At 48.7% G+C, this 26,509-nt stretch overlaps 12 protein-coding genes across 12 annotated transcripts; 5 read left to right on the top strand and 7 right to left on the bottom strand.

The window, feature by feature from the left end:
- Positions 1-63: 63 nt before the first annotated feature.
- Positions 64-4,585, top strand: BJ212DRAFT_1482786 (uncharacterized protein; the record flags this gene model as incomplete). The annotated part of the gene is made up of 14 exons (XM_041340487.1): positions 64-174; positions 289-553; positions 606-1,804; positions 1,853-1,947; positions 1,995-2,334; positions 2,385-2,538; positions 2,590-2,666; positions 2,718-2,813; positions 2,867-2,983; positions 3,041-3,227; positions 3,275-3,956; positions 4,010-4,221; positions 4,273-4,443; positions 4,500-4,585. The coding sequence occupies 14 exons, from the start codon at positions 64-66 to the stop codon at positions 4,583-4,585; spliced, it is 3,792 nt and encodes a 1,263-aa protein (XP_041191206.1).
- A 207-nt stretch (positions 4,586-4,792) lies between these two features.
- Positions 4,793-6,282, bottom strand: BJ212DRAFT_1464390 (pyrophosphatase-domain-containing protein; the record flags this gene model as incomplete). Its single annotated transcript, XM_041338957.1, has 8 exons — positions 6,095-6,282; positions 5,993-6,031; positions 5,905-5,943; positions 5,595-5,848; positions 5,259-5,533; positions 5,045-5,209; positions 4,881-4,990; positions 4,793-4,830 (listed from the first exon to the last, which is right to left on the bottom strand). Exons 2-8 carry the CDS (start codon positions 6,000-6,002, stop codon positions 4,793-4,795), a joined length of 891 nt encoding a protein of 296 aa, XP_041191205.1. The 5' UTR covers positions 6,003-6,031; positions 6,095-6,282.
- Positions 6,283-8,860, bottom strand: BJ212DRAFT_1578479 (Spc98 family-domain-containing protein). The gene is made up of 3 exons (XM_041342218.1): positions 7,795-8,860; positions 6,703-7,720; positions 6,283-6,648 (listed from the first exon to the last, which is right to left on the bottom strand). The coding sequence occupies exons 1-3, from the start codon at positions 8,664-8,666 to the stop codon at positions 6,346-6,348; spliced, it is 2,193 nt and encodes a 730-aa protein (XP_041191204.1). The 5' UTR covers positions 8,667-8,860; the 3' UTR covers positions 6,283-6,345.
- Positions 8,861-8,887: 27 nt separating this feature from the next.
- BJ212DRAFT_1301222 (rab-GTPase-TBC domain-containing protein) lies at positions 8,888-11,066 on the top strand (the record flags this gene model as incomplete). Its single annotated transcript, XM_041333099.1, has 6 exons — positions 8,888-9,734; positions 9,784-10,394; positions 10,448-10,464; positions 10,514-10,551; positions 10,603-10,828; positions 10,886-11,066. 6 exons carry the CDS (start codon positions 8,888-8,890, stop codon positions 11,064-11,066), a joined length of 1,920 nt encoding a protein of 639 aa, XP_041191203.1.
- A 177-nt stretch (positions 11,067-11,243) lies between these two features.
- BJ212DRAFT_426159 (Nop52-domain-containing protein) lies at positions 11,244-12,552 on the bottom strand. Its single transcript, XM_041343169.1, has 5 exons — positions 12,442-12,552; positions 12,279-12,392; positions 12,066-12,222; positions 11,880-12,011; positions 11,244-11,827 (listed from the first exon to the last, which is right to left on the bottom strand). Exons 1-5 carry the CDS (start codon positions 12,497-12,499, stop codon positions 11,353-11,355), a joined length of 936 nt encoding a protein of 311 aa, XP_041191202.1. The 5' UTR covers positions 12,500-12,552; the 3' UTR covers positions 11,244-11,352.
- A 209-nt stretch (positions 12,553-12,761) lies between these two features.
- On the top strand, positions 12,762-13,316 carry BJ212DRAFT_1301220 (transthyretin; the record flags this gene model as incomplete). Its single annotated transcript, XM_041333098.1, has 4 exons — positions 12,762-12,789; positions 12,841-12,946; positions 13,001-13,166; positions 13,227-13,316. The coding sequence occupies 4 exons, from the start codon at positions 12,762-12,764 to the stop codon at positions 13,314-13,316; spliced, it is 390 nt and encodes a 129-aa protein (XP_041191201.1).
- A 190-nt stretch (positions 13,317-13,506) lies between these two features.
- On the bottom strand, positions 13,507-14,316 carry BJ212DRAFT_1301219 (ubiquitin-conjugating enzyme/RWD-like protein; the record flags this gene model as incomplete). Its single annotated transcript, XM_041333097.1, has 6 exons — positions 13,507-13,616; positions 13,670-13,817; positions 13,871-13,959; positions 14,011-14,106; positions 14,170-14,251; positions 14,308-14,316. 6 exons carry the CDS (start codon positions 14,314-14,316, stop codon positions 13,507-13,509), a joined length of 534 nt encoding a protein of 177 aa, XP_041191200.1.
- A 550-nt stretch (positions 14,317-14,866) lies between these two features.
- On the top strand, positions 14,867-16,173 carry BJ212DRAFT_1301218 (Clavaminate synthase-like protein; the record flags this gene model as incomplete). Its single annotated transcript, XM_041333096.1, has 5 exons — positions 14,867-14,962; positions 15,015-15,448; positions 15,500-15,577; positions 15,630-15,915; positions 15,970-16,173. 5 exons carry the CDS (start codon positions 14,867-14,869, stop codon positions 16,171-16,173), a joined length of 1,098 nt encoding a protein of 365 aa, XP_041191199.1.
- Positions 16,174-16,558: 385 nt separating this feature from the next.
- On the bottom strand, positions 16,559-17,826 carry BJ212DRAFT_1367829 (uncharacterized protein). Its single transcript, XM_041336164.1, has 7 exons — positions 17,686-17,826; positions 17,540-17,637; positions 17,314-17,479; positions 17,128-17,259; positions 16,886-17,043; positions 16,683-16,801; positions 16,559-16,629 (listed from the first exon to the last, which is right to left on the bottom strand). Exons 3-6 carry the CDS (start codon positions 17,358-17,360, stop codon positions 16,683-16,685), a joined length of 456 nt encoding a protein of 151 aa, XP_041191198.1. The 5' UTR covers positions 17,361-17,479; positions 17,540-17,637; positions 17,686-17,826; the 3' UTR covers positions 16,559-16,629.
- Positions 17,827-18,477: 651 nt separating this feature from the next.
- BJ212DRAFT_1367820 (ADC synthase) lies at positions 18,478-21,148 on the bottom strand. Its single transcript, XM_041336163.1, has 5 exons — positions 20,936-21,148; positions 20,168-20,885; positions 19,780-20,145; positions 18,983-19,715; positions 18,478-18,934 (listed from the first exon to the last, which is right to left on the bottom strand). The coding sequence occupies exons 1-5, from the start codon at positions 20,992-20,994 to the stop codon at positions 18,573-18,575; spliced, it is 2,238 nt and encodes a 745-aa protein (XP_041191197.1). The 5' UTR covers positions 20,995-21,148; the 3' UTR covers positions 18,478-18,572.
- A 55-nt stretch (positions 21,149-21,203) lies between these two features.
- Positions 21,204-24,691, top strand: BJ212DRAFT_1482776 (armadillo-type protein; the record flags this gene model as incomplete). Its single annotated transcript, XM_041340486.1, has 2 exons — positions 21,204-21,275; positions 21,329-24,691. 2 exons carry the CDS (start codon positions 21,204-21,206, stop codon positions 24,689-24,691), a joined length of 3,435 nt encoding a protein of 1,144 aa, XP_041191196.1.
- On the bottom strand, positions 24,298-26,222 carry BJ212DRAFT_1367807 (cytidine deaminase-like protein). Its single transcript, XM_041336162.1, has 9 exons — positions 26,082-26,222; positions 25,694-26,022; positions 25,407-25,644; positions 25,263-25,354; positions 25,172-25,212; positions 24,993-25,125; positions 24,867-24,944; positions 24,432-24,819; positions 24,298-24,364 (listed from the first exon to the last, which is right to left on the bottom strand). The coding sequence occupies exons 1-8, from the start codon at positions 26,187-26,189 to the stop codon at positions 24,744-24,746; spliced, it is 1,095 nt and encodes a 364-aa protein (XP_041191195.1). The 5' UTR covers positions 26,190-26,222; the 3' UTR covers positions 24,298-24,364; positions 24,432-24,743.
- Between the last annotated feature and the right edge of the window lie 287 nt (positions 26,223-26,509).

The following is a 26,509-nucleotide window of genomic DNA, read 5'->3' as shown; positions in this document are numbered from 1 at the left end:
TTCTTAGGATTTAGTGTTGGGGCTGGTTTATCTGACCGTAATATAATAAGCTAGCGTGTTTATATGCCTGGTGAACCAACACCGCCTCCAGGCGAACGGCCACTCATACCAGAGCGGCTCCTCGACGTACCCTCTCAGCGTTTATATTATTTGAGTTTGGGCTTGCTGCTGCAGGTAAGTGGCTTTAAACAGTTTTCAAGTTCTTCCTGGCGAGGTCTTCTTTCATATTCCGTGCCTTGTATATGCTACCAAAACATCACGGGTCTGACACATTTCTATTCTTGGCAGGCCATCAAGGTGTTCGACGTCCTCCAAAACATCTTCGCGTCCGATGCAACGACATACTATGGCAGAAAATGGCTCATAGTTGATTTTACATACATTGCGACGCTCTCTCAGCTCCGAATACCACGTTTAAAGTACAGCAGGGCTGTCGTCTTGCTCCAAATTCTATCCATTTGGTTTCTCGATGGCATGTTGTTCGGAGGAATTAGCTTAAATCTTGGGTTAATGGGATCCTCCGAAATAAGTAGCGTACCCTCGGGAATTCCAAGTAAGTTTGCCATAAATTCATATCTTTGACTGAGCTCATGATACTATACAAGATCGCCCAGACCTTCCATCTACTCCAGAACCGTTCCGTCTATCTGATATCTTCGCTCCACTGACATTCGGTCTCTTTTCGTTCAACACAAATTCCAAAGATGCCCGTCTGCTTGGCCAACACACAGTCCGCATGTCTCCTATCAGCACTGCTCATTTCAATCCACACTCCCATATTTTCTGCCTCCCACCTGTCTCGCCTGCGCACGTGCTTGTTCCAATCCTTGTGAACAACACGATACCGACCAATGTGCGCTATTCTTTTATCCCACTTGGCTCGGGGCGCGTGGAATACCTTGAATTGGGAACGAAGGAGTTAAAAGCAATCGAGCAAGCTAGAGTAGAGGGGCTGCAGGTTGTGCGAAGCAAGGATGCGAGCGGGTATGATGAGTACGATGACGAGGATGACGAAGAAACCGATGCTGGCGCCCGCCTCCAAAAGACACAAAGCTTGTTACATCTTCGCTTTTCCAAGCCAGGGACCATAAGACTTGACCGGGTGCTTGACAGTTCAAATGTTGCGGCACGTCTTGTTCACCCAGTCGAAGTGACCGTTGTACCCTGCCCGACTGCCCAGTACACTGATGATGCTGTGCAAGATGTTCGCTGTGCTGGTGAAACATCTGATGTGGACCTTACCATCGACATACGAGGTGTTCCTCCGCTGAGCCTACAGTGGTCGAAGGATGTTAACGGGAGGAAAGAATATTTCCTTGTTGAAGGCATTGAAGACAGCAGCCACTCGCATACCGCACAAGAGGTCGCTCGCGCTCGTATACCTCAGAAACTCAAAGTTCCCTTGTCTTTGTCATTGGATGTTCTCGGCAAGCACACGTATAACCTGGAGAGTGTTATCGATGGCATGGGAAACGTTGTGCACCTCAACGAAGGGTATCGTGATGGGAAAATAACACGGTCCCTTTCTGTTCTGCGCCGTCCGAGTGTGTCCTTCAAAGCATGTGGTCCAGGAAATCCGACTTCACTCCTGATTGGCTCAGAGGCTCCGGTAGCACTAACAGTATCCAACGCAGACCCCGTGGATGGGCTATGGGACATTGATATGAGGTTCGAGCCTGCCAGTGGGGATGGCAAGCGCATGAAGCCATGGGACAAGAAACTACACACCCAGGAAAACAAGAATGACGTCGTGCTAAATGCAGGTGTCCCAGGAGAGTATATTGTCACCGGTATTAGAGGCAAGGTAGGTAATGCACAGTTACTTTTCATGACGAGCCTGACCATATAACAGTATTGTGATGGCGATGTGCTTGCTCCTGAAACCTGCAAGGTCGTTGAGAAGGCGATGCCCACCGCAGAAATCGAGTGGAAGAGGATTCATGAATGGTATGTGCTCTCGTTCTGGCAAGCCTTCCTTTCTAAAGTCTACTCAGTTCTGGCGACACAGGTGTTTCCGCATCCCTTGTCATGCACGGCACACCTCCATTTCAGGTCTACTACCGCACGCAGCGTGATGCAGAGCCCCCACGTGATCTTTTTAAGACATTCACGTCGTCCCGTGGCGAGCTTACACTGCAGCCGGAGGACAGCGGTCACTACTATTACACCTTTGTACAGCTCAGTGACGCCTACTACAAAAAAGTTGCGCTTGATGGCCCGAGCATTGATCAAATCGTACACCCTCTAGCTGCAGCAGACTTTGTAGGCGGTCGCGGAAGGAGAGTCGTCAGCAGTTGTGAGGGTGTGACAGTGGGCATCGAGGTCGATTTGAGGGTGAGCAGTCTTATTGGGTTTAATGGGCTGGTGCTAATGCGTATCCATAGGGCACGCCTCCTTGGAACTTGGAGTTGCAGGTCGTGGGTCCACGCAGTACGGATTCATTGGAAATAACCGACATCAAAATGTCGCCTACGAGGGTATTGGTACCCATACCCAATGTTATTGACAAGGAGGGTGGAACATTTGACGTTGAATTAGGTAGGCTCGAAGGCTGTTGTTCGATGAAGCGAAGCTAATCCGTTCACTCAGTGAGCGTCGTGGATAGCTACGGATGCAGACGATCGATATCAGTTCCTGGCGTCTCTGTGAATGTCAGGAGAGTGAAGGTAGGTTATTATGACTGTGATATATGGGTCAAGTTTTGACTTCGTGTTCAGCCGACCGTCAAGTTCTACGGCAAGCATGGCCAACGGGAGGTCACTATCTTAGAAGATGATGGTGCTGACCTGCCGCTTCGGCTGACAGGCGACGGAGTAAGTCAGCTTATTGAACTCTCCCAAGCAGGACTCAGGTTCGCCTACCTTAGCCATGGAAAGTCAAGTACCGTCACATGGGCAACCCAGATCGGCTGTTCACTGCTGTGCTGAAGTCACCTAATGATTATATCCATGTCACGCAAATGGGTGTCTACGAAATTCTTGAGGTAGCAGTCCATCGCATAGCCATGGGATATCCTGTTCACATAACATGTTTATTCTAGGTTGCGGATTCTCAATGTCCTGGATCTGTGATTGAAAGTGAGAACACTTATACCGTTAACTGGGTGCCACGACCATCTGCTCGACTGGATCCTGCAACTGTTTGTACCTTCGAGCCATATAACAGGTCACATATCCTTCCTCCGATTTGCAAAGGCCAGGATGCCCACGTCGACCTCGAACTCACGGGTGTGTCCTCTCAAATGAAGTTCATTGCATTGGCTAACGTTTCCAAGGTCGACCTCCCTTTCAGATTATGTACAACATTGCACGCAACGACGAAGCAGGGGGTACCATAGTCCTCGACCAACCAACATTCAGCAGCATCCAGCCTCACACGCGTTTCCAGCTGCACACGTCCATCGTCGGGCGCAAGTATTATGAAGTTAAGCAAATCGGGGACAGCGCATACCCTCTTGCGAAGCACAAGAACGCTGTCATCCCTCGTTCAGACCGCCTTCTTTTCGAGCAAGAGGTTATGGTAAGGCCGTCAGCGAAGTTCAAGAACGACAACAGAATTCTTTTCTGCCTGAATGATGCACTTACCTCTCGTGAGGCAATCTCAAATGATGGTGGTATCATTCAGTTAGACGGGACCCCGCCTTTCCAGCTCGCGCTGTCCATCAGGAACCTTGCCGCGAGCCATGTGCACAAGGAAACAATCGAGGTACACGATAAGACCTGGATACTTGATCTTCCCTCTTATCACTTCACGTCCATTGGCCCGCACCAAATCACAGTGGAGTCCGTCCAGGACTCATCGCACTGCGAACAGAAAGAACTCCATCCCTTGCATCGCTCTATATGGGTTGACGTTGCAGAATCTGCTGCGATCACCCCCGTCGACAAGAGAGTAGATTTCTGTGTCGGTGATGTGGCTCAGTTCCAGCTCGAAGGCACGCCGCCTTGGTCCATCGGGTGCGTTCGGTGACTTGTCACATTTTAATTTACTGACAGGAACGACGCTATAGGTACCGCATCAATGGCAAGTCTTACACCCAAGAAGCCAAGAAGTCCCCATTTTCCCTCATGCATCAACAAGCGGGGGAATTCACGGTTACATCCGTGTCGCAGCAGCAGAAGCTATGCAAGGCTACAGTCACTGACTTGCAGTTTAACATTCATCCTCTCCCGGCTGCCCAGGTCGGCCACGGGAAACGGATATTCCAGGACATTCACGAAGGTAATTGCGATTTTGATACATGATGATTGTGCTGTGCTGACATATGTGTAGGTGACCAAGCAGAGATAGTCTTCACGCTGATCGGAGAACCACCATTCACGTTCACTTACCAACGAGCTGAGCCAATTCCCAAGAAAGGAGGCAAGGCAGGAAAAGTCCTGGAGACGCATACCGTATCGGGCGTAACTACGCACGAATACTCTATATTCTCCGCACTTGAAGGTCTGTTTCTACTTAATTACACGACCCAAACACAGCTGACTTGTGTGTTGTTGCAGGGACGTGGACAGTAACATCCATTTCTGATCGTTTCTGCCGATACCCCACACAGTCAGATGGCGTGGTAGAAAAGACCCGACATTAGGCTTTGAGATACGAGGGCCGTCTGATTTTAGTATATCTCATGCCAGTAGCCATTGTAGCTTTAGACTAATAACACAGCATCACACGTTTCAATCGCGTACGTGGCTAGTCTCGTCACTAGCCACCTAATCTTGGTAAAGAATTCAAGGATATATAGTCGTCACGAGTCCAAGTACATCAATTATACATTTACTTCTCTGTCCTTCCTCTAGACCTGGACGGATGAAATGTAGAACCACTTTGAGACTGGGACAAAGTTATACTATGCAGGACGAATGGAAGGAACAAGTGCTTACTGGAAGGATCGATAGGTGCAGGAGGTTGCCTGGAGTCAGCAGGAAGGTTAGTGTATGTGAGGTCGCTACGGGTAATGAAACCTGGCGAGCTCGAGTTGGAGAGGTTGCGACTGCAGAATTTTTAGTTTTCAGCAACTAGGACAAAACAAGGAAAGTCGACGGACACAGAGATCTCGTAGGTAGGGGTCTTAGCGGGGCTATCACCGGTGATGAGACGGCGCCATGCCTCGTTACATTCGTGGATGATCTCTGTAGCATATTTCTTGTTCTTGGCCTCACCAGAGAAAGCAAAGGCGTTCTCGCCCTTGCCGTCGGGAATCTTGTAGATCCTAGCAGAGACTATAGCGCCTTCTTAGACCAATAAAATACAGCACATACCTGAACCACTCATTGGTGGCCCTAATCAACCCAGGAAGGTGGCGCTCCACATCCTCAATGTCGTTAAGCTTTGATGCAAGAGGGTCGTGCACATCAACGACGATGACTTTCCAGTCAGTTTCGCCCTCATCGAGCAGAGCCATGATACCGAGAACCTTAACCTGCTTAACCTGACCAACGTAACCGACCTGTTCACCGATCTCACAGACATCCAATGGGTCGTTGTCGCCCTTAGCTTTGGTCTCAGGGTGGAGAGCAGCCGGGTCTTCCCAAGTCTTACGATGATCGATGGTGCTCAGCGAACCGAATAAGAGCGAGAAACGAAACAAAGCCCACCTGAGGGAAAGCACCGTAGTTCCAGATGTACCCATGATGGGGGAAGCAGTTACGGACGAAGCGCAAGCGACCCTTTTTGATGTCCTGTTTGATGGGGTTGAAGGGTTCTTCCTTGGAGATCTCCATCTTCGCGTTAGTCCAACGAGGGACCTCGACGATCATGTTGAGGATGCCATTGCTCTGATCGGCAAAAAGAGGAACGTCGTGAAAAGAGGACACGACGGAGCCATTATGCTCGATGAACACTCGATGTTCTGATGATGTGCGAGCTGATCAGCTGGCACGATAATTGTGGTACGATCGCGCTCACCGAGGGTATTGGGCGCGCCGATGAGACGAGTACCAAATGCTATAAACATATTAGTGAAAATTACAGATTTGAACGACGAAAACCGCACTGGAGACCATTGATGAACGTGATGAAGAAAGCAATCTAACTTGTTGGGAGAGACGACGAATTGCTATCGATCCTCCGGTCATATCCGTCGACTTAAACTTACCTGAAGTAAAAGTACTTTCACTTGTGCTATTAATTACGAAATTATATTAAGCTGACGCGTCGTGGGACTGGTGTCCACTTGGACCCAACCCGCTGCGCACTAAGATAATTTATAACAGATCACTTGACAGGACCAACGATGTTGTCGAGACTGCCAGCAATCTGCCAGCAGAAGGGGGAGGATGAAATCGGAGACTAGATATCATGATTTTGGCGCTCGCGAATTCGTGCATAATTTTAACTATTCAAATATTAAAGGATATCTATACCACCTCCCCATTGGATTTGTTCGCTGGCACTAGCTCTGGGCTTCGAAAATGCCCCGTTAAAGTCCAGCCGAAGCAATAGCCTCTCAACATGCCGGCGGACTTCTCCCTCTCCCTCAAAACCTTTGGACCCCTTTCCTCGGATGGACGTGCGATGTAATGTTGTTGCATTTGCCACGCTAGCGTTCATCAAGATAGACTTTGAGGCATCACCAGTGGCCGTGAAGGGCTGCTGAGAAGTTGAGAGCGACAGCTGCTCATAGAACATATTAAGCAGTTTATGAAGGCTCTGTTGCATGAAACAGTCAGAATTAATAGCTAAGCTGAGAACAGAATGTAGTACCTCATTGATTTCTGACACCACTTGAAACCGTTCCTGTACCATAGCACCCACCTTATCATCCCCGCCAGGTGCTAAACTCCCCTCAAACAACAACGCAGGCAAAACGTCTCCGCCCCATCTCTCGACCTGCGCAACAAATCGTTCGCACACCTCGAAAATCGGCCGAAGAATCGCAGTAAGAGCGGGATTAGACACCAAGCACCCCGTCAGCAGCCGTTCGAGATATGTCGTATGGATATTTCGCAGCGTGGTGAAATCAAGGTAAGTTGAGGGGTCTGCATTGGCTTGGCCGGCAATGTTCTGTGAACTGGGGTGCTTACCCACGCTCTCTGCACGTCCGCGACTTGGGTTTCCCAAAAGATCCTTCAGTCTTCTGAACTCGACGTCTACGACGTCGACCATGACATAACCGAGAAGTGTGTCAAGGAACCATCCCATATCCCTCACGACGCCCCACCCGCAGCGTAACAGTTCTCTACGCGCTTCGAGGTCTTCGGCAGTACCACCTTCGCCAAGACCTGTCCATCGCCGTCGCGCACGTTGTGCGTTGGAGAGCGAGGTCCAGCATGTGTGAATTTGGGTGTGAGTTTTGCGTAAAGAAGAAAGGTAGTTGAAAAGAGCTGCGTATATCTGAAGATCTGAAGGGTGCAGAAACAGATCCAGAGGCCAGGTGACATTGTACGATAGTATGAGATTTGCGCCTAAAAGGAGATCATCAAAGGATGTGACTTCGGGTGAGTTACTAGCGACAGATGAAGATAGTGCTTTAGAATTTGCCAATGAGGGCAGAAGGGGTCTGAGGGGCCCGGAAGGGAGCTCGAAATGGAGATGTAAAAGGGACGGATCATGTTGAGCGGTTGTGCCAAGAGACGCTCGGAGGAGCGCTAGATTTAAATCTTGTTCTCGAATCATTGACGCCACTCCTGATCGTGTCGTGAGCCGTGATATCTTCAAGCGCTCGATCTCACGGATGAGCGCTAGGCTGAATTCGCCATTGCGCAGAAGGAAGTAACTTGCCCTATCGGTCAATTGTCAGTCCGTCAGATTAAAAAAAAAAAAAGCAAAAAAAGAGGGCTCGGAAAGATCACGTACAACGATATAACGGCATCTTCGACGTCCTTCCGCGTCAGAACGTTGAGCCATAGCCATTCGCTGACATTTGTCCTGATCTGCGAGATCACAAGGTCGAATTTGTATTGATCCTCGGGCAAGACGGTCTCCAGTAGATTGGCGTGTTCAAGCGCCTGTTCACGCGGCAGTTGATTCTGCCACTTCTTGGCTTTTATGGTCGCAATGGCCCGACCCACATAAACGACGGATTCTTTCGTTTGGAGAGAGACGCAAGAGGGCATAGTGCCATCTAAAAGCGTGAAATCTTCCGATGCTAAAGGATCAGAGGAAGCAAGGGACCCATGAACCACGAAAGCAGACAGCTGGCTCCGCCAGACACGTTGGACGGCGACAGAAAGGCGTGATATGATATCGGCAATCCGATAGACACCAGTCTTTGAACGGGCGAGCAACATGTCAATCAGGGGACCGGGCTGCCAGTGCTTCTGAGCTTGTAGCTGATTCACCAGGGTCTCTAGCGCCGTGAGCGGAGAGTCCCATTCTGCAAAAGTCGCTCGTACAGCTGAAAGCGGCACGAAAGACCCGTTGGCAACAAGATCAGGATCGCGTTTCAAGACCTTGGCTTCTGTATCTACCACAAGTTTTTCGTATTCGTCCTTTAGGATCTGGTTTAATGTCGCGCAGAGCGCGCAAACATAACGCGACTTGGACCGGGAGAGGGTCGCACACGCTTTCTTTATATTGCGGTATCTAGAAGCTATGTGTCCAAGGGCTTCAAGACATTGCTCCTCGCCTGGATGTAGTAATGGTCTGAAAGCAGGATGTAAATTGTGATCTGTTGGGAACAATGACGAAGAGTGGCCTGCGAGAACTAGCAATACTTCTGCAATCATGTCAAGATGGTCCTAGACGTCAGTTTGGCTGAGAGATGAGCACATAAAGCAAGCAAAACTCACTTAAACGAGGACCTGAAATCTAAGACTTGGTTGACTGTCGGGGTGACCGCCAGTGATAATATATTAGACTCGGCTGGACGAGTAAATCAGATCATGTGATCATCAATACTAGGCGGGCCGGCATCTGTAACTCAGTCTTGGAACGTATCCATACCACTATGGCAGATGATGAGCACGAAGTCGTAGAGCGTCAAGTAGGCAAAGGATTCGAGGCCCGCTTCGATCTCGACGATGCATTCTCGGACGGTGAGGATGCTGATTATAACCTCGAGTTCAGCTCCGCAGCTATCAAGAAACATCTCGCCGAGAACCCCAGTTGGGCCGGACATAATGACCGGGAAGATGACGGAGAGACAGAGAATAGCTCCGCGCGCGACCATGACACGTCGATGTCAACGTTTTGTCTCGATGGGAGCTCAAATTCATACTCAGAGTCTAGATCTTCTTCCTCGTCGCCACCACCGCCGACTGCGGAAGAGCAACCTGACGAGCAAGAGGTTCCTCAGGACTTCTCTGATATCACACTCTCAGAAGAACCGAGCACAAACGGACACTCGACTAGCCATGGAGATACCCAAGAGGGGGATGCCTCCCCTCTACGGGATACCTCCCCTCCGTGGGATACTTCATATCCCGCCGTTCACATCGACGCCAGTAGATCACCGCCAAGTCGCGTAATGATGAGTGCGGGCGCAGAGAGAAATGGCAAGGATCACCAGGAAGACGAGGCGGCGAATCCGGTCTCGAATGCATCTTCTTCCTACCTCCCTGCACCTGGTCATGATATTCCACCACTACCTTCCTCCCCATCTTCCCCGTTACCCCAAACCCTAACAACCCCAACCATCATAAGTCAGAGAAGACAAACATACTCAGCGGGACCGAGTGCCTTCCAGAGAGTAATGAGCCAGACACGCCCTCATTTCCTGCCTCCGAAGAACCGTCAAGAAGACCAGAAACATATGGCGGACTGGCAGGCCATGATGAAACAAAGTCGCGCTGCAGGTTATTTTATAGTCATATAAATCGTGGCTATATGCTAACTTGATATCAGAGGAAAAACGGCGGAAAGCACTACAAGAACGACGTTTAGCTCGCGAGCTCAAGGTCGAGCAGTTCATGTACAAATGGGAGAAGGAGATACTCCCTGATTGGCGAGTCGTTCATAAGAATCCCAATCTCCGCAGACTTTGGTGGAACGGTATACCTACGAAACTACGCGCTTCTATGTGGCAGCAAGCTGTTGGTAACGCACTCGCTCTGAGTAATGGTAGGCATATGCACATCTTTCTCAGTGCGGTAGCCTTCATTGTATTTCAAGATAACTACAGGAGCTGTCTCAGTCGAGCCACTCGCGCACTCTCGTCCGGCTCATTTCCTGCCGAAACACTACAGGCTGTCGAGCAAGACATCTTGTCCACCCTTCCCGCCTTGCACATCTTCCACCCCGAAACTGGGCCACTCTACCAAGACCTCAGGGATATGTTATGCGCATGGGTTGTCTCTCGTGCAGATGAGGGTTTGGGATATGTGCACGGGACCGCCAAAATCGCCGGGATGATATTACTCAACATGAAGCCACAGCAAGGCTTCATAGTAATGAGAAATCTCCTGGAGAGACATTGCATGAGGTCATTATATGGCAGCGTTGCTGCTAAGGATGACGTGAGTACCGCAGATTGACTTGGATCAGAGTCTGACTGAATCTAGTGTTTTAGGTTGAAGCCTACTATCGGTGAGCCTAAGGACATGAGTGAAGGCATCTGTATTTATGCTGTTTTCAGGATATTCGACACCCTCTTAGCTGACTGCATGCCAAAAAGTAAGACTCCATATATTATCTTTCACCCTCGGCTTAATTCATTTCCCCTAGTATACTTTAATTTCAAGCAGCACCAGATATCACCCGGTGCATATCTCCCTGACTGGCTTATCCCACTATTCTTGGACCACCTGCCCTTCGAAGCATGCGCACGCCTGTGGGACGTTCTCCTACTAGAAGGGGATTCTTTTCTTTTTCGCGCTGCTCTCGCTGTTCTTGCGGTCCTTGAACCACGACTATTCTTCCCCGACCGACAAGAACTTCTAGACCTCCTCCGGTGGGTAACTCCTTAATTCTGTTATTGCACTGCTCAAAATCAGCGTTGATATCACAGAGGTGAAAATAAGGCTGCGCTAGAAGTAGCCAAACGGGAGGGGCGTCTACTGGATAGTGCAAAATATGACATCTACGGCGTGGACGAAGAGACGCTTTGGGAACGCATTGATAGTATGGAAGACTGGTGGAAGGAATCTACGTGGAGACGTCTGACACAGCGAGAACTGCCAGATTTGTAGATTGAAGATGCAGTGCACTCGCGAGAACATCGTGTTCGAGTCATCATGGGGAGAAAAGGGATTGTCATTATACTACAAGGATGTGCAGAGCAGGCAGCTCAAGTCACGGATACAGGTAATGCAGATATCAAATGGAATAAGCGAACTGTTTTCAACCAAGCACGAGTTTAATTGATTCTCTGTAATCAATCTATCAGCTAAGTAACGGGAACTGCCAGCTTTGCAGCTTTTTCGAGGATAGTGTATTCGTAACGCAACATCGAAGCATTACAGGTACCGTATGGATTTATCCAGCACTGTCCTCATCCTCATCATCTTCCACCGCATCCTTGTAGAACGCGTACATCCTCCGTCGATTTGCATCCCGGGTTTCTGTTTCGCTTGCCACATCGAATATTTTTTGTAATATCGACTGACGCACAGCATCTACATACATTGCTTGATCGCTGTTTGAGCTAGAGGCGCAGACGTTGACAAGTAATTTTGAGTAATCAGGAGATGATGTGCGCGCTTTCTTGCGGCTTGGAGGACCCGACGATGATTTCAGCGAATTACGCAATGGCTCAAACAACGATGATTGAATGTGTTTGTAGGTTGTGTTTGTAGGCGTTCGTGCGGCGAGGACGATGAAAGGCGACAGCAGCGTAGACAGTGGGGCTGGAGGTGGTGATTCCGAACTTGTTAGTGCTTTTTCAAGCTCGTCGAGGTATATCTCCGATAAGTGGAATGCAAGACTGGTTGGCACGCGTATATTGTTGGGACTGCAAGAATAGCTATAGTCTGTTTTCCGATATTTGTACAAGAACCTCCCACCATAGTGGTCCGTTGGGGCCAGATAATATTGAGTTGTACTCCTCAACGGTGACACTGTCCCATTTTGTCCGCACAAGCAATCTGAAGCTCGCATTCACGAACTTCCTTACGAGCATGTAGTACTTATCCATACTTGAAACTAATATTAGTATCTGATACATCACGGTATAAAATCATCGCACGCACCGAAGACGATCGATCCCATTCCATTCTCTAACCGTCATTGTCCAGAAACCCCGCAGAAAATTGAGTGACGAAGGTACGTCAGTGATTGTAAGTATGAGCTCCGCTAGCTCCCCTGCTAGTGCCTGCTGTACGAGTGGTTTGTCTGACATCCAGAAACCTGGAATATGACATCAGATATGACACAGACGATCGAGGATGGGCGTAGAGACATACAGTAGAAGATGCCCTTCCATAGCTTAGCCATTTCAAGATCAGGCAATACATTTTCGGAGTCACTGGACAGGAAAACAGCAAGGTTTTTTACGGCTTTGTCCCGTGTTTTCTTTTCTGCATCAAGTCAGCGAAGAAGAGTGAATATGTCTCTCTTTCAGCATACCTGAAGATGCAAGGTATTTGCCCAGAGGCGGAACGGTAGAAGTGGACACAGCAGACATGAATATTCAATGTCACAAAATCTTGACAGTCAGATCATTACCTGACAGAGCACGTGACTTGCGCCAAAGAGGAGTACCTATTCAGAGCCAACCGTGACAGGGGAACGAGGAGTAGGTGATCATCAATTATACTTTCAACGACGACGACGACGGGCAGGGGCATTTCTCGGCATTTTGGAGCTCTTTCACGTGGCTTTCAAAGCTCGAAAACTACATATAGTAAAGGGCCTTACAGACTGGAGGACTCCCAGTACTCGTCATCATGTCGAAGGGACCCATCACATGCCATGGTGAGCACTTATGTCAAGGAGATACTGCTAGTGTTTATTCACGCCATAAAGTTCTTGATGTCTCTCTTGGAAGACCAGCAGAGGGAGTGGAGGTTAACATTCAGACGTACCATAAAGGTCAGAGAAATGTCGACATCTTCAGTCCATTTGCATATGGGTACGTTGATTACCTTGATTGCCCACTTACCGGTAGACCATCGTACCTTTGCAGCGTTACAGATGCCGATGGGCGATGCTTGAACATGTTGCCTCCACGCGGATCCGATGAGGCCAGATTGCAGAATAAACAAGTGGGCGCTGGGACTTACAAGATCGTCTTCAAGCCGAAGGAGTATTTTGAAAAGACAGGCAGAAAGTGTTTCTATCCCTGGGTGGAGGTAAGATTGTTTTGTTAGCCAGGCAATACTCGTTCCATGTCATCTTACTCATGTGCGCAGATCACTTTCGAGATCGAAAACCCAGAAGAACATTACCACATCCCGCTTTTGATTAGCCCGTATTCCTTTACCACTTACAGGGGAAGTTGAGTGTATGTGGAATGAAACGATTGAGGAAATCCATGATCCAGACAGACATTGTATTATATCGTTACCTTGTTATCATAATGATCCCCCACAATGACCAAATATCTCGACGATCTTCGAATACAAAATAATGCCAGTGGAAAACAAAAATCATGGTGAACAGATGAGAACGTCTACACGCGTCTAACAAACATCATACAAGGACCTTGTTATATGTCACGCCCTTGATATTACCACCACGCATGGATGTCTTAACATTGTACAGGAATTGTTCGCGATTCTTTCGTAGTTCTTCTGCCGCCTCTGTGAAACGTAATCAGACAAGCTCATACACCTGGAAGTAAAATCTAGCGAACCTTTGTTCAATGGATCATCTGCATTAGGCTCCAAGAAAAGGTATTGTAAGCCGACCATGACCGAATTCAAATTTAAGACAGGTTTCCAGTCTTCTCGGAGAATATTCAAACACACATTTCCCTCGAGGTCGACGTTTGGATGGTATATCTATATCAAACAAACTTAAAATAGCTTAGCTTTTTGAGGCAAAGAAAACACACCGTTTGCATGCACTTGACCTTGGGAGGCTCGTGTGGATAGTTGGTGTTGATGGTGAAAGTGAAAGTGAAAGCCCCACCCTTGTACATGCCTGGCGAGTTTTGTCAGTAAGGCAGGTATTTCCAGTATCCAGCAGAAACACCTTCATCAGGGGTGATGGTGAGAGTGAAGTTCAGGAGATCGGTGGGGTCCGGGAAGTCAGTCTTCATGGTGGAAGGGAGGTCAAGTTCAGTCAGATCTGACATCGCATACATTAAATTCATGAATTCAGGAAACATAAAACAGGAAAGCCAGTACGAACCTTTCTGCACTCGTATCTGTGCAGCACTTGTTTTCGGCCGCTTCTTGGTTGCAGCGTCCTCGTTCTTCTTCATACTCCATATCTAAGCTCGTTAGGATCGTGCGCTTATTGTATGAGACTCCGGTGCGATGTACAGACCTTGATCATGATGGCAGTCTAAAGGGAGTGTACCAGTGATAGTTGTGGCGAAAGATGCCTACTTACAGTGGGAGGTAGATGGGGAACAGGGCGAACTAGCGCGGAATGTGCCGAAATAGCGGCTGCCTTCGATCAGTGCAGTGCGGCTTGCTTGCAAGTCTCCTCAAGCCTCAAGGCTTCTGAGGTCCCATGCGCATTTTTGACAGCTTTCATGTCTGAGTGGTAGAAATGTCATCGGAAGAGATTACCTCTCACATCAAGGGGAGTTTCGCTACCAAATTCACATCGCCTTGCTCGGAACAGTTCAGCCCACACACTACTTTTACATAGAAAATCGGCTACAGATATAATCTAGCCGTTAGCGCCCAGGTTCCAGGAGCAGCGCACGGCTTGAATTGGGGATGGCCTTGGATGGACGAAGGTATCCTTTGATGGGTCCTACTTGAAAGTTGCTCCTGGAGTACCTTAGAGCAAGAGCCCAGCAGTCTACGATTAGAACCTGTGACTTGTCTTTATACAGATTTGATCACTATCACATTCAAGTTCTCTGATTTCCACCATGTCAACGCTATCAGAAACTCTCCCAGTCATTGACCTCGATATCTTCTTATCTCAACCTACACAATCAATCAGAGTGCAAGAGGAATGCAACAAGGTTTGCCTCTTACCACCTACGATCTGGCTGGTTCTAATCACTCAAGTTACAGGCTGCTGATGCATTGATCACATACGGGGCACTCCTTGTTCATGATTCTCGCGTATCAGAGGAAGACAATGACACTTTCCTCGATCTTATTGAAGACTATTTCGCGCAGCCTATGGAGGATTTACAGAAGGATGAGCGGCCAGAGATTCATTATCAGGTTGGCGTCACCCTGGAGAATACTGAGAAACCCAAATGTGCCGTGGATGTGCCGTGCTTGGATATTATCGCCAACTTGGACCCAGCCGAACGGCCATTAGATATCTCCGGGCACCATCCTGACCCCAAGTGCAGATTCTTCTGGAAAATGGGAACTCCCCCTCCGTATGAGACTGAGTATCCGGCGCTTAATGCTCCAAATGTCGTGCCGCAGGCACCTGGCATTAGTAAGAAGTGGGAATCCACAATGGAGAAATGGGGACATTCCATGAAGAACGCGTGAGTCCTGCAGACGTGTTATTCGTAGGCTGTCGCTAACTCGAACAACAGTGTCGAGAATATTGCCGAAATGACAGCAATCGGTCTCGGACTTCCTCGAGAGTTTATCAAGGATGCAGGGAAATATGGGTCAGTATTTCACACATCATTCTATGGAATATTACATCGATGCGGTGGATAGCCCTCATCTACTTGGCCCAACGGCTTCTGATTTGGTGAAATATGGGCAAAAGGATACCATACTTGCTGGCTTTCATACGGACCTCAACTGCTTAACGATTCACGGTCGTTCACGGTATCCTGGACTCAATATCTGGGCGCGTAATACCGGAAAGCGTATCCCAGTTAGATTCCCACCCACTGGCCGTTACCTACTCGTGCAAGTAGGAAAACAGATTGAACATCTCACCGGAGGCCTTATTAAAGCTGGGTTCCATGAGGTAGTTGTGAACGAGGCTACGCTAGAGGTTATACACTGTCAAAACCTATTGTACGAGTGAAGAGCTAACTCCATTGACCAGACTGTCGAGCGGCGGAAAGAGAGTCATCCCGACCGGCCAAATATTCGCATATCATCAACATTTTTCTGGCACCTCTCGTCCGACTATGAGCTCGCTCCGATTCTTAAGCTATCTGAGCGTGCAAATGCATTCAATTCGAGTCAGACAGCTGATCAGCATACGGCTTACGAACGGATGAAGGTTGGACAACAGGTTCAGAAGTGAGTGCGAAAAGTTACCACCCGAAGCCAGATCTTACTAATATCTGGCAGTGAGCTCAAACATATTGCTCTCATGGCATAGACACTTGATTATTAGATATGTGTAGAGTATGTCCAGTAGTGTATATATGGCAAGAGGGTATCCCTGACTTCATCTATCATACTTGGTGGTCCTTCTTCCCTCTGTTGCAAGGCATGAAACTAGGATATCGTCCATATAGGGTCGTCCCTTCGAAGTAATATCCAATGTCTGAAGCTCCCCCTTCTTTTTGCTTGGAGTGAATGTAGGCGAAAATATCCCTGCTCTGATTGCACTGGACGGATATTACCTATCGTCAAGAACATCCAGTGTGAGCAAATCGCTCATTCGCACAATGGCAAGAAGTCGCACTTTTTTTCCCGAACAATTTACTTTCCACACGAGAGGCATGTCCTTGTTAAAACGCCAGTCAAATCGCATCTGTCGGGTCCAGGGATAACATACGAAAGTCATTGATCAAATGGGGCAACGACTTACCATTTCGCGGTCTCCCCTTTGAAAATGTACATCGTCAAGATAAGCCATCTTAGGCCGCATTGACCCTCTGTATTCAACAGTCCCGCGATATCCATCATTGTGTAATATGGACCGTCTATGTCATATGGAGGTGGTGGGTCAGCAGAAGATCGTCGAAGGAAATTCGGAAGACCAAACTGAATTTCTGCGATAACCTGACCTTGTTCTGTTCCTCTGCGGATAGTTGTGGTGTATATCTGAGGTCTGAAACAGTCGTTCGAGACAGAGATGTGATATAGAGGACGTGAATTTGAAGAGAGAGCGTGGGGCAAAAGTAGCATAGAGTTTGGACCAAAGGGTGAAAATGTGAATGGACCTCTCTATGACCTTCTACATTAGCTGAATAGTTTCTGTTGAGAATGTAAGACTAAGACTTTAGGGATGAAGGATGCTCAACAAAACCTCGCGGTGGCTTCAACAAGAGTATCAGTCGACAGATTGGTTGGGGGCGCTAACACTACCAATGGTGCTTCCGGTACAACTCTTGGGGGTTCTTCTTCCTCCTGTATTGAATGTCGAAGCGCAACACTATAACTAGAAGCTGAGGGTCAGGATTGTAGCTAGAATCAATTGAATGAAAGTACACACCTTGGAGGTGCACTGCGCGTGGATCTAATGGAGACAGCGTCCGACATGGTGTCTTATAGCGAAGTTGAAAGCAAAGGCGGCACAACCTGTATAAGCGCAAGCTATTTATCCCGTCTATCCCAGTGCCCAGACAGATATAGGCACTGAATTCTATATACGGATCAAGCTGTGTGTCCAATAAATGATCAATGATCACAAGGTATAGCCATCCAAAAAGTACTCCCACCTATATTCGAGCCTACAGCAAGGCTATGTCCGTGTTGATTGGGAGACTAGAACTAACATCCGTATTTAGATGATGGATATAGCAATCGGGACTGTAGACTGAGACCGCAGTTAGAAATGACTCAGCGTGAAGAGTGCCCAACGTACTATAGCTGAGACAACGAGAACATTATGGCATGCTTTATTGACAATCAAGCGAGTGACGTCGTAGCTTTGTGTGATCTTGTCGTTATATGCCTTTGTTCATCGGTGCTTGCACTCCAAGTAGTCCCTGTAAGCACGCTGGCTCATTAGAGTTCTCATAATCTACATAAATACTGTCCACGATGCTGAAACACAAGCTTTCAGTATCCCTGCCTTTTGGCGTAACAGCTAGGCGGGCGACAGTCTTGACTTAGTTACAGATCTGTGGTGGTGGTCCAGAGAAGAACAAAACGAGAGTATGAGCCTAGATGAGAAATACTATCAATCTACAAGCCCATCGCGTTTGTGTGACGAATAGAATATTTCAAGCCAAAAATATAACACGCACCATGGTAAACTTCAGACCTTGTAGAAATCGGAGCGTCCCTTGTGTTCTCGGACTGGATGCATATCCAGACACTGGTGCATGACTCCGTACTGCGGTATCATAGCCGCGGTTAGCACGAGAGTATGCAATAGGCTAACCTTGGGGTGCAATGCTGTTAGGGTGCTTAGGCTGGTAATGCCATGCGTGTGGATAACGCGTGAGATGATTAGATTGCCCAGAATAAGTCTCCTGTAACCCTGCACTAAGGCGGAGCACCAATCCATACGCGTGGGGTAACACGCTCCTTCGATGACGGCCAGCGTTTTAGACTTACGACCACAACGGCTTAATGCTCAAGGAAGATAGAAGATTGCGTGCGACGGAAACTCACCCACGAAGCCAATCGTGACTGAGATTCTTCAGCGGCTGAAAAAATGCGGTGAAGTTGAATTCAGTAATTAGTGTGTAAGACAATGCAGACCGGCGATGTAGCAGGTATCCGTCAAGATAAAATAAATTTCCACTAATTCCCGCGAGGAACAGCCGCGCCAAAAACGCGGAGGACCGACTGAAGTTTTGCCAACATCTCATCCCACTCCGCATCAGGGTCGGACAGAGCAGTGATGGCCCCTCCAGCACCAATCACCCATTGCTCTGGCTCGTGAACACCAGGGTAGAAATCGGGATTGTTGAATTTCGTCCACGAATGAGCATCGCATTCATATCGGTCATCGTATTTGAAGCAACTTCGAATGGTAACAGACCAGTCACCACCACCTCCAGCGCACCAGTAACCGAAGACACCGGAATAAACATTGCGCTCCTCATCTTCCAGTGTTTGGAGGATCTGAACACTGCGCTTCTTCGGGGCTCCAGTCATGCTACCTATGAAGTATATCAGTAATAATTGAATCACAATTCCACGAGACATACCCGGGGGTAAGCTGCGTCTGAGAACCTCCCACCCCAGTGCGCCATTAGCATAGTGGCTGGCAGTTTCGTCGGCACCGTCTGCCGACTGGCCTTCGATGACGCTAACAAGCTGCCACACTGTCTTGCACTCCTCCACAGTGCAGAACTGTTTAACTTCCACATTCTCTCCAACAGCTCCATGCATATCATGCCGAATAAGATCGACAATCATGAGGTTTTCGGCAACCTCTTTCTGGCTGCCTCTGAGCGCTTGCTCAGCAACAGCACGGGTGATACGAGGGCCCTTCCGTATGGTGCCTTTGACGGGACATAGCTTATACGTGGTTCCAGGTGGACGAGTATAAGAGAGAAACCGCTCTGGTGATGAGGCCAGTAAGGTCGATGGATGCAACCGAAGATACGCAGCGTGAGGGGCGGGGTTGAGCTCGTGAAGATGTTTATAACGCTGCCAGGATGGGGAGTATGTTGATGAAGCCTTGGGTGCCAGCGGGTCGTTCAAAGTGATGCGAGTATTAGCTGTAAGACACAGCTCGTAGGATTCTCCGACAAAGAGATACTCCTTCGCAAGATTAATCCGGGATCTATAGAGGTCCCGGTCTGGTAAATTGACAGTAGACGTATTTGGTCGCGCCTTGGTTGAATAAGGCGTGGTATTATATGAAGAATATGTTGAATAATTACGGGCGACAGAATGAAGCTGTTCGGCCATTTCTGTCAGCCATTCGTCGTCAGTCTTCCATGATAGATTGGATATAAATGTGCCCAGAAGTTGAGTCGAGAATTATGCTGCGCTCTACGAACACAAGGTTGACATCAGGATGTCGTGTCTGGCTACATGTCCCGTCGGCTGATACTCTGAGAGAATCAGTGCCGAGTTCGTAGCTCAGGTAGCCAATGAGGCCACCCCAGAATGGTATTTCTGATGAACCGCCAGTGACCTTCCGCTTGCTCATAAAAGAAGTAAGCCAGGACCACACGTCGTGAGATCCCAGATATATTTGATCGCACGACTCCCCATTTGCCAAATGAACGAAACTATCTCCAATGGTGTATGTGATTCGGAGAGACGTTGAAGTCAAACAGCCGATGATAGTAAACTGGCCTGGATGTGCAGCAGATTCCAGCATAACGAAGGGAGACGAGTCGTCGTCGACGCCCAAGACCTCGCATATCTCAGGAGCAGACAAGCCTGGGATACCCAATTTTATCGTAGAAAGCGGGTAGTGGCGCGTTGATAGGAGAGATGCTTGGCAATGAGCGAACGTATGGCCACGGAACGCCAAAGATTGCATCTGCTTTCTGATCCCATGGGCGTGTGACTCGCCCACGAGAAGAACTCCAAGTTCGCGCTAAACGCCAGAAGTTTAACATAACTTCAATACCCCCACCCCGCGTGAGAACTGATTCAGGATGATACTGAACAGCCCAGAAGGGTCGAGTGCGATGTCTAAGGGCCATTACTACCCTTCCATTCTCCTCGTCATGTGTCGACGCGAGTTCTTCGATGTTCTTCGCACCACTCAACTCAACGTGGAGGGAGTGGTAACGAACGGCATCCACAGGACCGACGCCTTTGAATATATCTGTGCCAATGTGCTTGACAGCAGATACGTGGCCGTGCTTGACAACAGAGAGCCTGCGTAGATTAGCCCCGTATTCAAGAGCTAAACTCTGGAGGCCCAGGCAAACGCCGAAAACCGGCAGAAGGTGTGCGTCGTCGATCTTCCATAGGTTTTTGACGAGACCAATGTCCTCTGGAATATCTGGAGATCCTGGGCCGGGACCGACGACGACCCCAGAGAAGTAGGGCAGATATAATAATAGATCGTCAAGTTCTATATCATCATTCTTGATGATATGCACGTAGCAGTTTTGGATAGCCTGCCGACACAACGCTGCTAAGCTATTGAAAATGGTTGAGTCGTGTTCCTCGGAAAGAATACGAGGACTAACTTGTATGTGAAAGAGTCATATGAGTCGACCAGCAGAATCCTTGGGGGATCAGGACTCATTGAAAACAGATGAATAGAAAGGAAAATAAGAAAATGGCAAGAGGTCAAGCCAGACTACTTAAGATAATGAATGATAAGAAGAGAAAATCGAACAGGTGCACATGAGTAAATAAGTACTGGCTAGTACTAGATACCGATGGCAGCGTGAATAAGTGAAACTTTCGGAGTCAATACGGACTCATCACTCCAAGAAGAGTAGACACTCTCACATGGCTGATGGGCCCCAAAGGCCAATGAACATACAACTCAACGATAGTCTATCACAGCAATGGTTCACAAAGGTGCGTGAAACACAGTCTAGATCCTTGCCTGACTGATTTGATCATCGATTTAGTTCAAGTACATATGCGTTCCGCTACTGGAGAAATCACAGCTATCTGCGGGGACCGTAGCAACTGTCTTGCCTCTGCTGTCCAATCTTGAAAGCACACTACTCGATGCGAGTGGAACTGGCTTCACCCTATCTCAGTCCTTGGTGTCGTACATATTTTTCCCATTGTCCACGATCCTCCGCCGGAATGAGTCGTCTGCCATTCCGGACCAAATTCTGGAGAAGATATTTGGTGTTCTTGCCATTCTATGTGAAACATGGTGGTGGTACTGCGACACACAGATATGGGATCAGATATTCAAGTTATCCAGCTCCATCATCGGTGGTGCCGAAGGCAAGGGTAAAGGCAAAGTCAGAGATGATGAAACCAAAGAAGCAGCCGGACGATGTCTGTGGGCTATTCTTCGGGAACGTCGCGCAGAGGAAGTGCCACAAGAATCTCCAGAGGAACTGTTGCGCACGCGTGTTTCCCAGCTTCAAGCGCATTCCGAGAGCCTGCAATTCATGCCTATTCTCGGACAGACTATCAATACGCTCCTCCTCACCGCAAAGTCATCCCATCTCCCATTGCAGCGCATTTCGCTGAAGATCCTGCACGCACTCATCAGCGTATATGCTTCAGAGCAATTTTTGCCTTCCATCTTACCCGGTGTCGTGAGCAGCATGACCAGAATCGCTCTTGGGATGTCGAGCAAGAAGGGATGGGTCAATGGAGACATCGTTGCTTTGAGCCTTGGTACCCTGGAGCGTGTAATCGTGAAGTCGTTAGGAGACGATGTATCCCTCCGAGAGGGTGTCGTTCGGAGTGTCGTGGACCTTGAAGACTTCATCAACCTCGCAGACGCTCCTGCGGTGGACCCGAAACCACCTGAATTGCCTCCCTACCTGACTCCACGGACTTCGAGTTGGTTGCGTGCGTCGGCATCCCAACTGCACATTGCAATAAATTCTTTGACAATTCTCGTGAATCATCCCACCCCGCTCGCTTTGGTTGCCCTGTCGTCTTTCTCAAGGGCCATCCTTACCTCTACATATCTAACTCTTCCCCAATCCCGGCCTCTTTTATTGACTTGGCTCTTGTCACTATCAAACTGTGCTTTCCCAGAGGTTTCGCAAGCTGCTCATCACGCCCTATCGGAGCTGCTGACAGCCGCTTCGCATGCAAGACTGCCGTTACTCCAAGCACTTCTAGAAATATCGAAAGAGAACCTCAGTTCTTTGCCTCGATCCATCGTTTCCCAGGATGATACGAAGGTGGAACACATCGCAGGCCAGATAGAGGCAATTTGTCAGTTGGCCACGTCTAGTAGCACGTCTTCTACAGGCCTCGGTCTGACATCGATCTCTTTGGGTATCGACACGTTATTAGGGCCAACCGGCGGAATCGAGAAGTGGGGTTTTACTCTGCTTTCTGTCTTGGAGTTCACAAGTCCACAAACGAGTGTCAGCCAGGGTTCGGTCGCTCAGCTCTTGCTAGAGGACAATGCAGACAACCTGGACACAATTAATTTCCCTGAGGCAATGTTAAAAAATGTTCTCGCAAGGTCCACACGCGATGCTCTCGCTCGCATGCTACGCGCTTTGGGGAGAAGCAGTGGCGAAAATAGCATCTACGCTGTTGAGTGGTTTGTAAGTACAGGACGTTATTCACGAACCAACAATGCCATTGCGGCATTATGGTGTGCTGCTCGCCTCCTTGAGGGGATCAGCGGCTTTAGTCTGGATGAAGGTGGCATGGCTATTTCGAGCGGGCCCCGCAGCAGGAAGCTGGAGCGGTTTGCAAGAGGCTTAGCTCGTGACCTCGCTGAGTTATGGGACGAATCACCAGATTTCAATAACCAGACTAATACTCCCCGCACGGATCGTCAGACAGATGACTCGTTATTGAAGACGGAATTTACAAAGGGGTTCAAAACTATCCGTGCCACCTTGCAGGTTGCAGAGCCAAGAGCTACACTGCCTACTCTATCCGAAGATCAACTCATACTGCACAAGATATTTCGCTTGCAGTTACTTTCGATCAGCGCGGGAATCTTGCAGGCTCGCTATGCCTCCGTTCTCATCTATGTCATATATCCGGTTTTACATTCGGTCGTATCGCCTACACCCCATCTTTCCCTGACTGGGCTTGCGACACTGCATTTCATGTCAGCTGTCATGTCGTACGCCTCTCCAGCCAATCTCTTGCTGTCGAACTTTGACTACGCATTGGACTCCGTCTCCCGCCGCCTTAGCCGCAGATGGCTTGATGTTGATGCAACGAAAGTGATGGCTGTCCTTGTTCGCCTCGTAGGGGCTGATGTGGTGCAGAAGGCCGGTGATGTTGTTGAAGAATGCTTTGACCGTTTGGATGAGTATCACGGATACGAAGTCATTGTTCAAGGCTTGGTGGGAGTATTAGGAGAAGTGATCAAGGTCATCGAGGCTGAAGAGCCTCCCACCCAAAAGGAAGGTCAGGACGACATGCAGTCGTCGATGATAACCAATTCATTGGAGCCACTCTTCGAATGGCTTTCTCATCGGAAGGATCTTCCACCTCACGAAGATGTCACTCACCACGTTCCCGCCCCTCATAGGGCATGGGGCACCACCAAGGCAGATGAAGAATCAGTTGAAAAACAGTCAGATGGGCCTACCACACAACCGAAAATCGCCGAAAATGCCGAGCCTGCGCCCACACCAGGACAAGCCTTGACCAAGCAGATGGTTTCACGATCTATCTATTTTCTCACACACGCTTCACCCGTCATTCGCGCTCGGATCCTGACCTTGCTAAGTTCTGCCACCCCGGTTCTCCCTGAGTCGGCCCTGTTGCCATCTATCCATCTCGCTTGGCCATTCATCCTGAATCGTCTCAATGATGCCGAACCATTTGTAGTCAGCGCAGCCGCTGGTCTTGTAGAATCACTCGTGACCCACGTTGGCAGTTTCATGAGCAGGCGAGTGTGGGACGATATTTGGCCCCGTTTTGGCAGCATTTTGAAAAAGCTAGATGCATCCGACGATCAGAATGCCCTTGCACGCCGTGGTTATGGAGCGGTAGGAACGGAATCAGCATACACTCACTCTCATCGCTTATATCGCTCCATTTTGCGGACGATGACAGCTGCCGTAGCCGGTGTCCATATGCAAGATGCGTCCGGCTGGCAGGTCATTCTCGCATTCAGGCGCTTCTTGCACAAACAGGCACACGAGGAACTACAGGCCTGTGCAAGAGAGTTGTATGTTGCGCTCGGCAGGGGTAATGAAGATGCCGTATGGTTGGCGCTTATGGCGACATGTGGACATTTGACTGGTGAAGTCGCTTACTTGAGAGAATACAGGTGGGATATACAAGACAATGTACGCGCAATCCTCAACGAGTAAAAGCATGTCTTTTGTGGTATCTTATCTTGCTATCAAGCTTCCGTCGCCAATTTTATGGTTCAGGGGGTGGAACGTGTCGGAAGATGTCTACACCAGCCTCCTGAAACAATCGTGCAGATGCGTCATCTCTGTAACAATTTGAGAGAAATGTTGCATAATAGGTTGACACACTTACACCTTATAGCTCAAATTGTAGACTACTCTTTTGACACCGCTTTGGATGATCTTGATGGTGCACTTCAAACACGGACATCTAGGCCCAGAATGAAACTCGATAGTAGAATAGTAATGTTGTACCCACGTATTGCAATACATAGTGGCATTCGCGCCAACCCGATCTCTTCCTGCTTCTAGAAGCGCATTTTCTTCGGCATGTAGGCAAAGGCATTCGGTACCATTAGTCGCCGATGTGCGATTGCAATGTCCGCACCCCCCTACACTATTATTAGCGGGTAACGGGGGAGAAGGAAAGACAAATACCCTCATTGCAATTTTTGACACCACGAGGAGTGCCGTTATAACTGCAGATCGAGATGACAGTTTCAATGCCCGAAGTGCAACTTGGACGTACCCTGTGGAAACAATACGGCTCTCACGGACAAGTATGGCGCCTACGCGGCGTTTCATACAATTGGAACGTTGCGAAGCAAGATCTGCGAGCGTCTGAAGCCCATTTAATCCTGAACCCATCAATAGCGTAGAACAACGTACATACCATGAAATAGGTATCCCATTGAGGTCTCAGTCGATTTGTATTCGTGATATCTAAAGAATCCAGGTGATAATGGAGTTCTGCGATGGAAGCGAAGGAATTGACAATTTTGAGTTTGACCTGTGGACTTGCACGGCGGAGCAGTGAAAGCTCTCCTGGAGAGTCTGGCCCTGCTCTGTCTCCAAACACTTCACGGTCATGTTCCCGCACGAAGTCTTTGAGAGTCGCTATGTTTATCAAACTAGGTTGTTTTTCAGTTCAACGTTCACACCAGCTAACGAGATAGATACCCGTGACAGCGGTGGTAACATTGCAGGATGGGTGCGTCTATGCTAATTAGCATGAAGAAAGGGCGCCTGATGAAGTAGTTTACTAGTCTATCTGAGTTGAGGTCGGTCGTAACGAAATTCGAGCGCCAATGCTGTGTGACATGATCCAGCAACAGGGCTGGTGAGCCAAAGGAAAGAACTTTCACATTTGAGTTTTGGGACGAAGATGGTGGCGTGGGCGAGTCCAACGCCAAGAAGCGTCCGTGCTCATCACCAATGATATTATTGGTTCGCACCGGAAGCAGGGGTGAGGCCTGCGGAATGACCGGATTTTCAACGCCTGCTGTGATCTGAGGGGACCATTGTTGGTGTTCTGAATTCAAGGAACAGGGTGTTTGGCAGGACCTGCCTCTACATCCTTGTCGCGCAAGTGGACAGACGTGAAGCCTTTGGCGATCAGATAATTTTCGACGGTAGACTTGCCCGAAAAACGCAAGCCGATGATAGCAATAAACATCAGGGCGCGACTCACATGAAAAGATCAAGGTGCTATCAGACGAATGTGATTCAATGGGATCCATCAGGAAGTCACGTGATTTGTTTAATTAAAGTACAAATAAATGACATCATATCGTAGGGTCGCGTGATCACCGAGGAAACGTGTTAGTCAATCGACTTAGAGCTCTTGTCCTTTTCCCTTCGTTCTTCCGCAGACTTCGGACATTTAATGTCGGTGCGAATGGAGATCAAGGGTCTCGGACAACTCGGCCGGGCTAGTAGCGCATGAGAACGTGCACTGATGGGCCTAGGCACATCGTCTTAACGAGATTCGTATCG

Source organism: Suillus subaureus, assembly GCF_016647635.1.
Source record: "Suillus subaureus strain MN1 chromosome Unknown BJ212scaffold_24, whole genome shotgun sequence".
NCBI lineage: Eukaryota > Fungi > Basidiomycota > Agaricomycetes > Boletales > Suillaceae > Suillus > Suillus subaureus.
The sequence above is the reverse complement of the archived record's forward strand: the minus strand, read 5'-3'. Positions and strand labels throughout refer to the sequence as shown.

Excerpts from the sequence above, each read along its gene's own strand:
- BJ212DRAFT_1578479 (XM_041342218.1), bottom strand. The coding sequence starts at position 8,666 with ATGATTGCAGAAGTATTGCTAGTTCTCGCAGGCCACTCTTCGTCATTG. Across the intron at positions 7,721-7,794 it reads GAAGATGCCGTTATATCGTT|GGCAAGTTACTTCCTTCTGC; the intron begins GTACGTGATCTT and ends ATTGACCGATAG. Across the intron at positions 6,649-6,702 it reads TGGTGTCAGAAATCAATGAG|AGCCTTCATAAACTGCTTAA; the intron begins GTACTACATTCT and ends TTCATGCAACAG.
- BJ212DRAFT_1367829 (XM_041336164.1), bottom strand. The coding sequence starts at position 17,360 with ATGTCGGACGCTGTCTCCATTAGATCCACGCGCAGTGCACCTCCAAG. Across the intron at positions 17,260-17,313 it reads ACGCGCAGTGCACCTCCAAG|TTATAGTGTTGCGCTTCGAC; the intron begins GTGTGTACTTTC and ends CTCAGCTTCTAG. Across the intron at positions 16,802-16,885 it reads CCGCAGAGGAACAGAACAAG|ACGGTCCATATTACACAATG; the intron begins GTCAGGTTATCG and ends CATATGACATAG.
- BJ212DRAFT_426159 (XM_041343169.1), bottom strand. The coding sequence starts at position 12,499 with ATGTCTGCTGTGTCCACTTCTACCGTTCCGCCTCTGGGCAAATACCTT. Across the intron at positions 12,393-12,441 it reads CAAATACCTTGCATCTTCAG|AAAAGAAAACACGGGACAAA; the intron begins GTATGCTGAAAG and ends GACTTGATGCAG. Across the intron at positions 11,828-11,879 it reads GGCCCCAACGGACCACTATG|TCCCAACAATATACGCGTGC; the intron begins GTGGGAGGTTCT and ends CTATTCTTGCAG.
- BJ212DRAFT_1367807 (XM_041336162.1), bottom strand. The coding sequence starts at position 26,189 with ATGTTTATTGCTATCATCGGCTTGCGTTTTTCGGGCAAGTCTACCGTC. Across the intron at positions 24,945-24,992 it reads GCCACTATGTATTGCAATAC|ATGTCCGTGTTTGAAGTGCA; the intron begins GTGGGTACAACA and ends TTCTGGGCCTAG. Across the intron at positions 24,820-24,866 it reads TACAATTTGAGCTATAAGGT|AGATGACGCATCTGCACGAT; the intron begins GTAAGTGTGTCA and ends AAATTGTTACAG.
- BJ212DRAFT_1367820 (XM_041336163.1), bottom strand. The coding sequence starts at position 20,994 with ATGAGTCCTGATCCCCCAAGGATTCTGCTGGTCGACTCATATGACTCT. Across the intron at positions 20,886-20,935 it reads TATGACTCTTTCACATACAA|CTTAGCAGCGTTGTGTCGGC; the intron begins GTTAGTCCTCGT and ends CATTTTCAATAG. Across the intron at positions 18,935-18,982 it reads CAGACGCAGCTTACCCCCGG|GTAGCATGACTGGAGCCCCG; the intron begins GTATGTCTCGTG and ends TATACTTCATAG.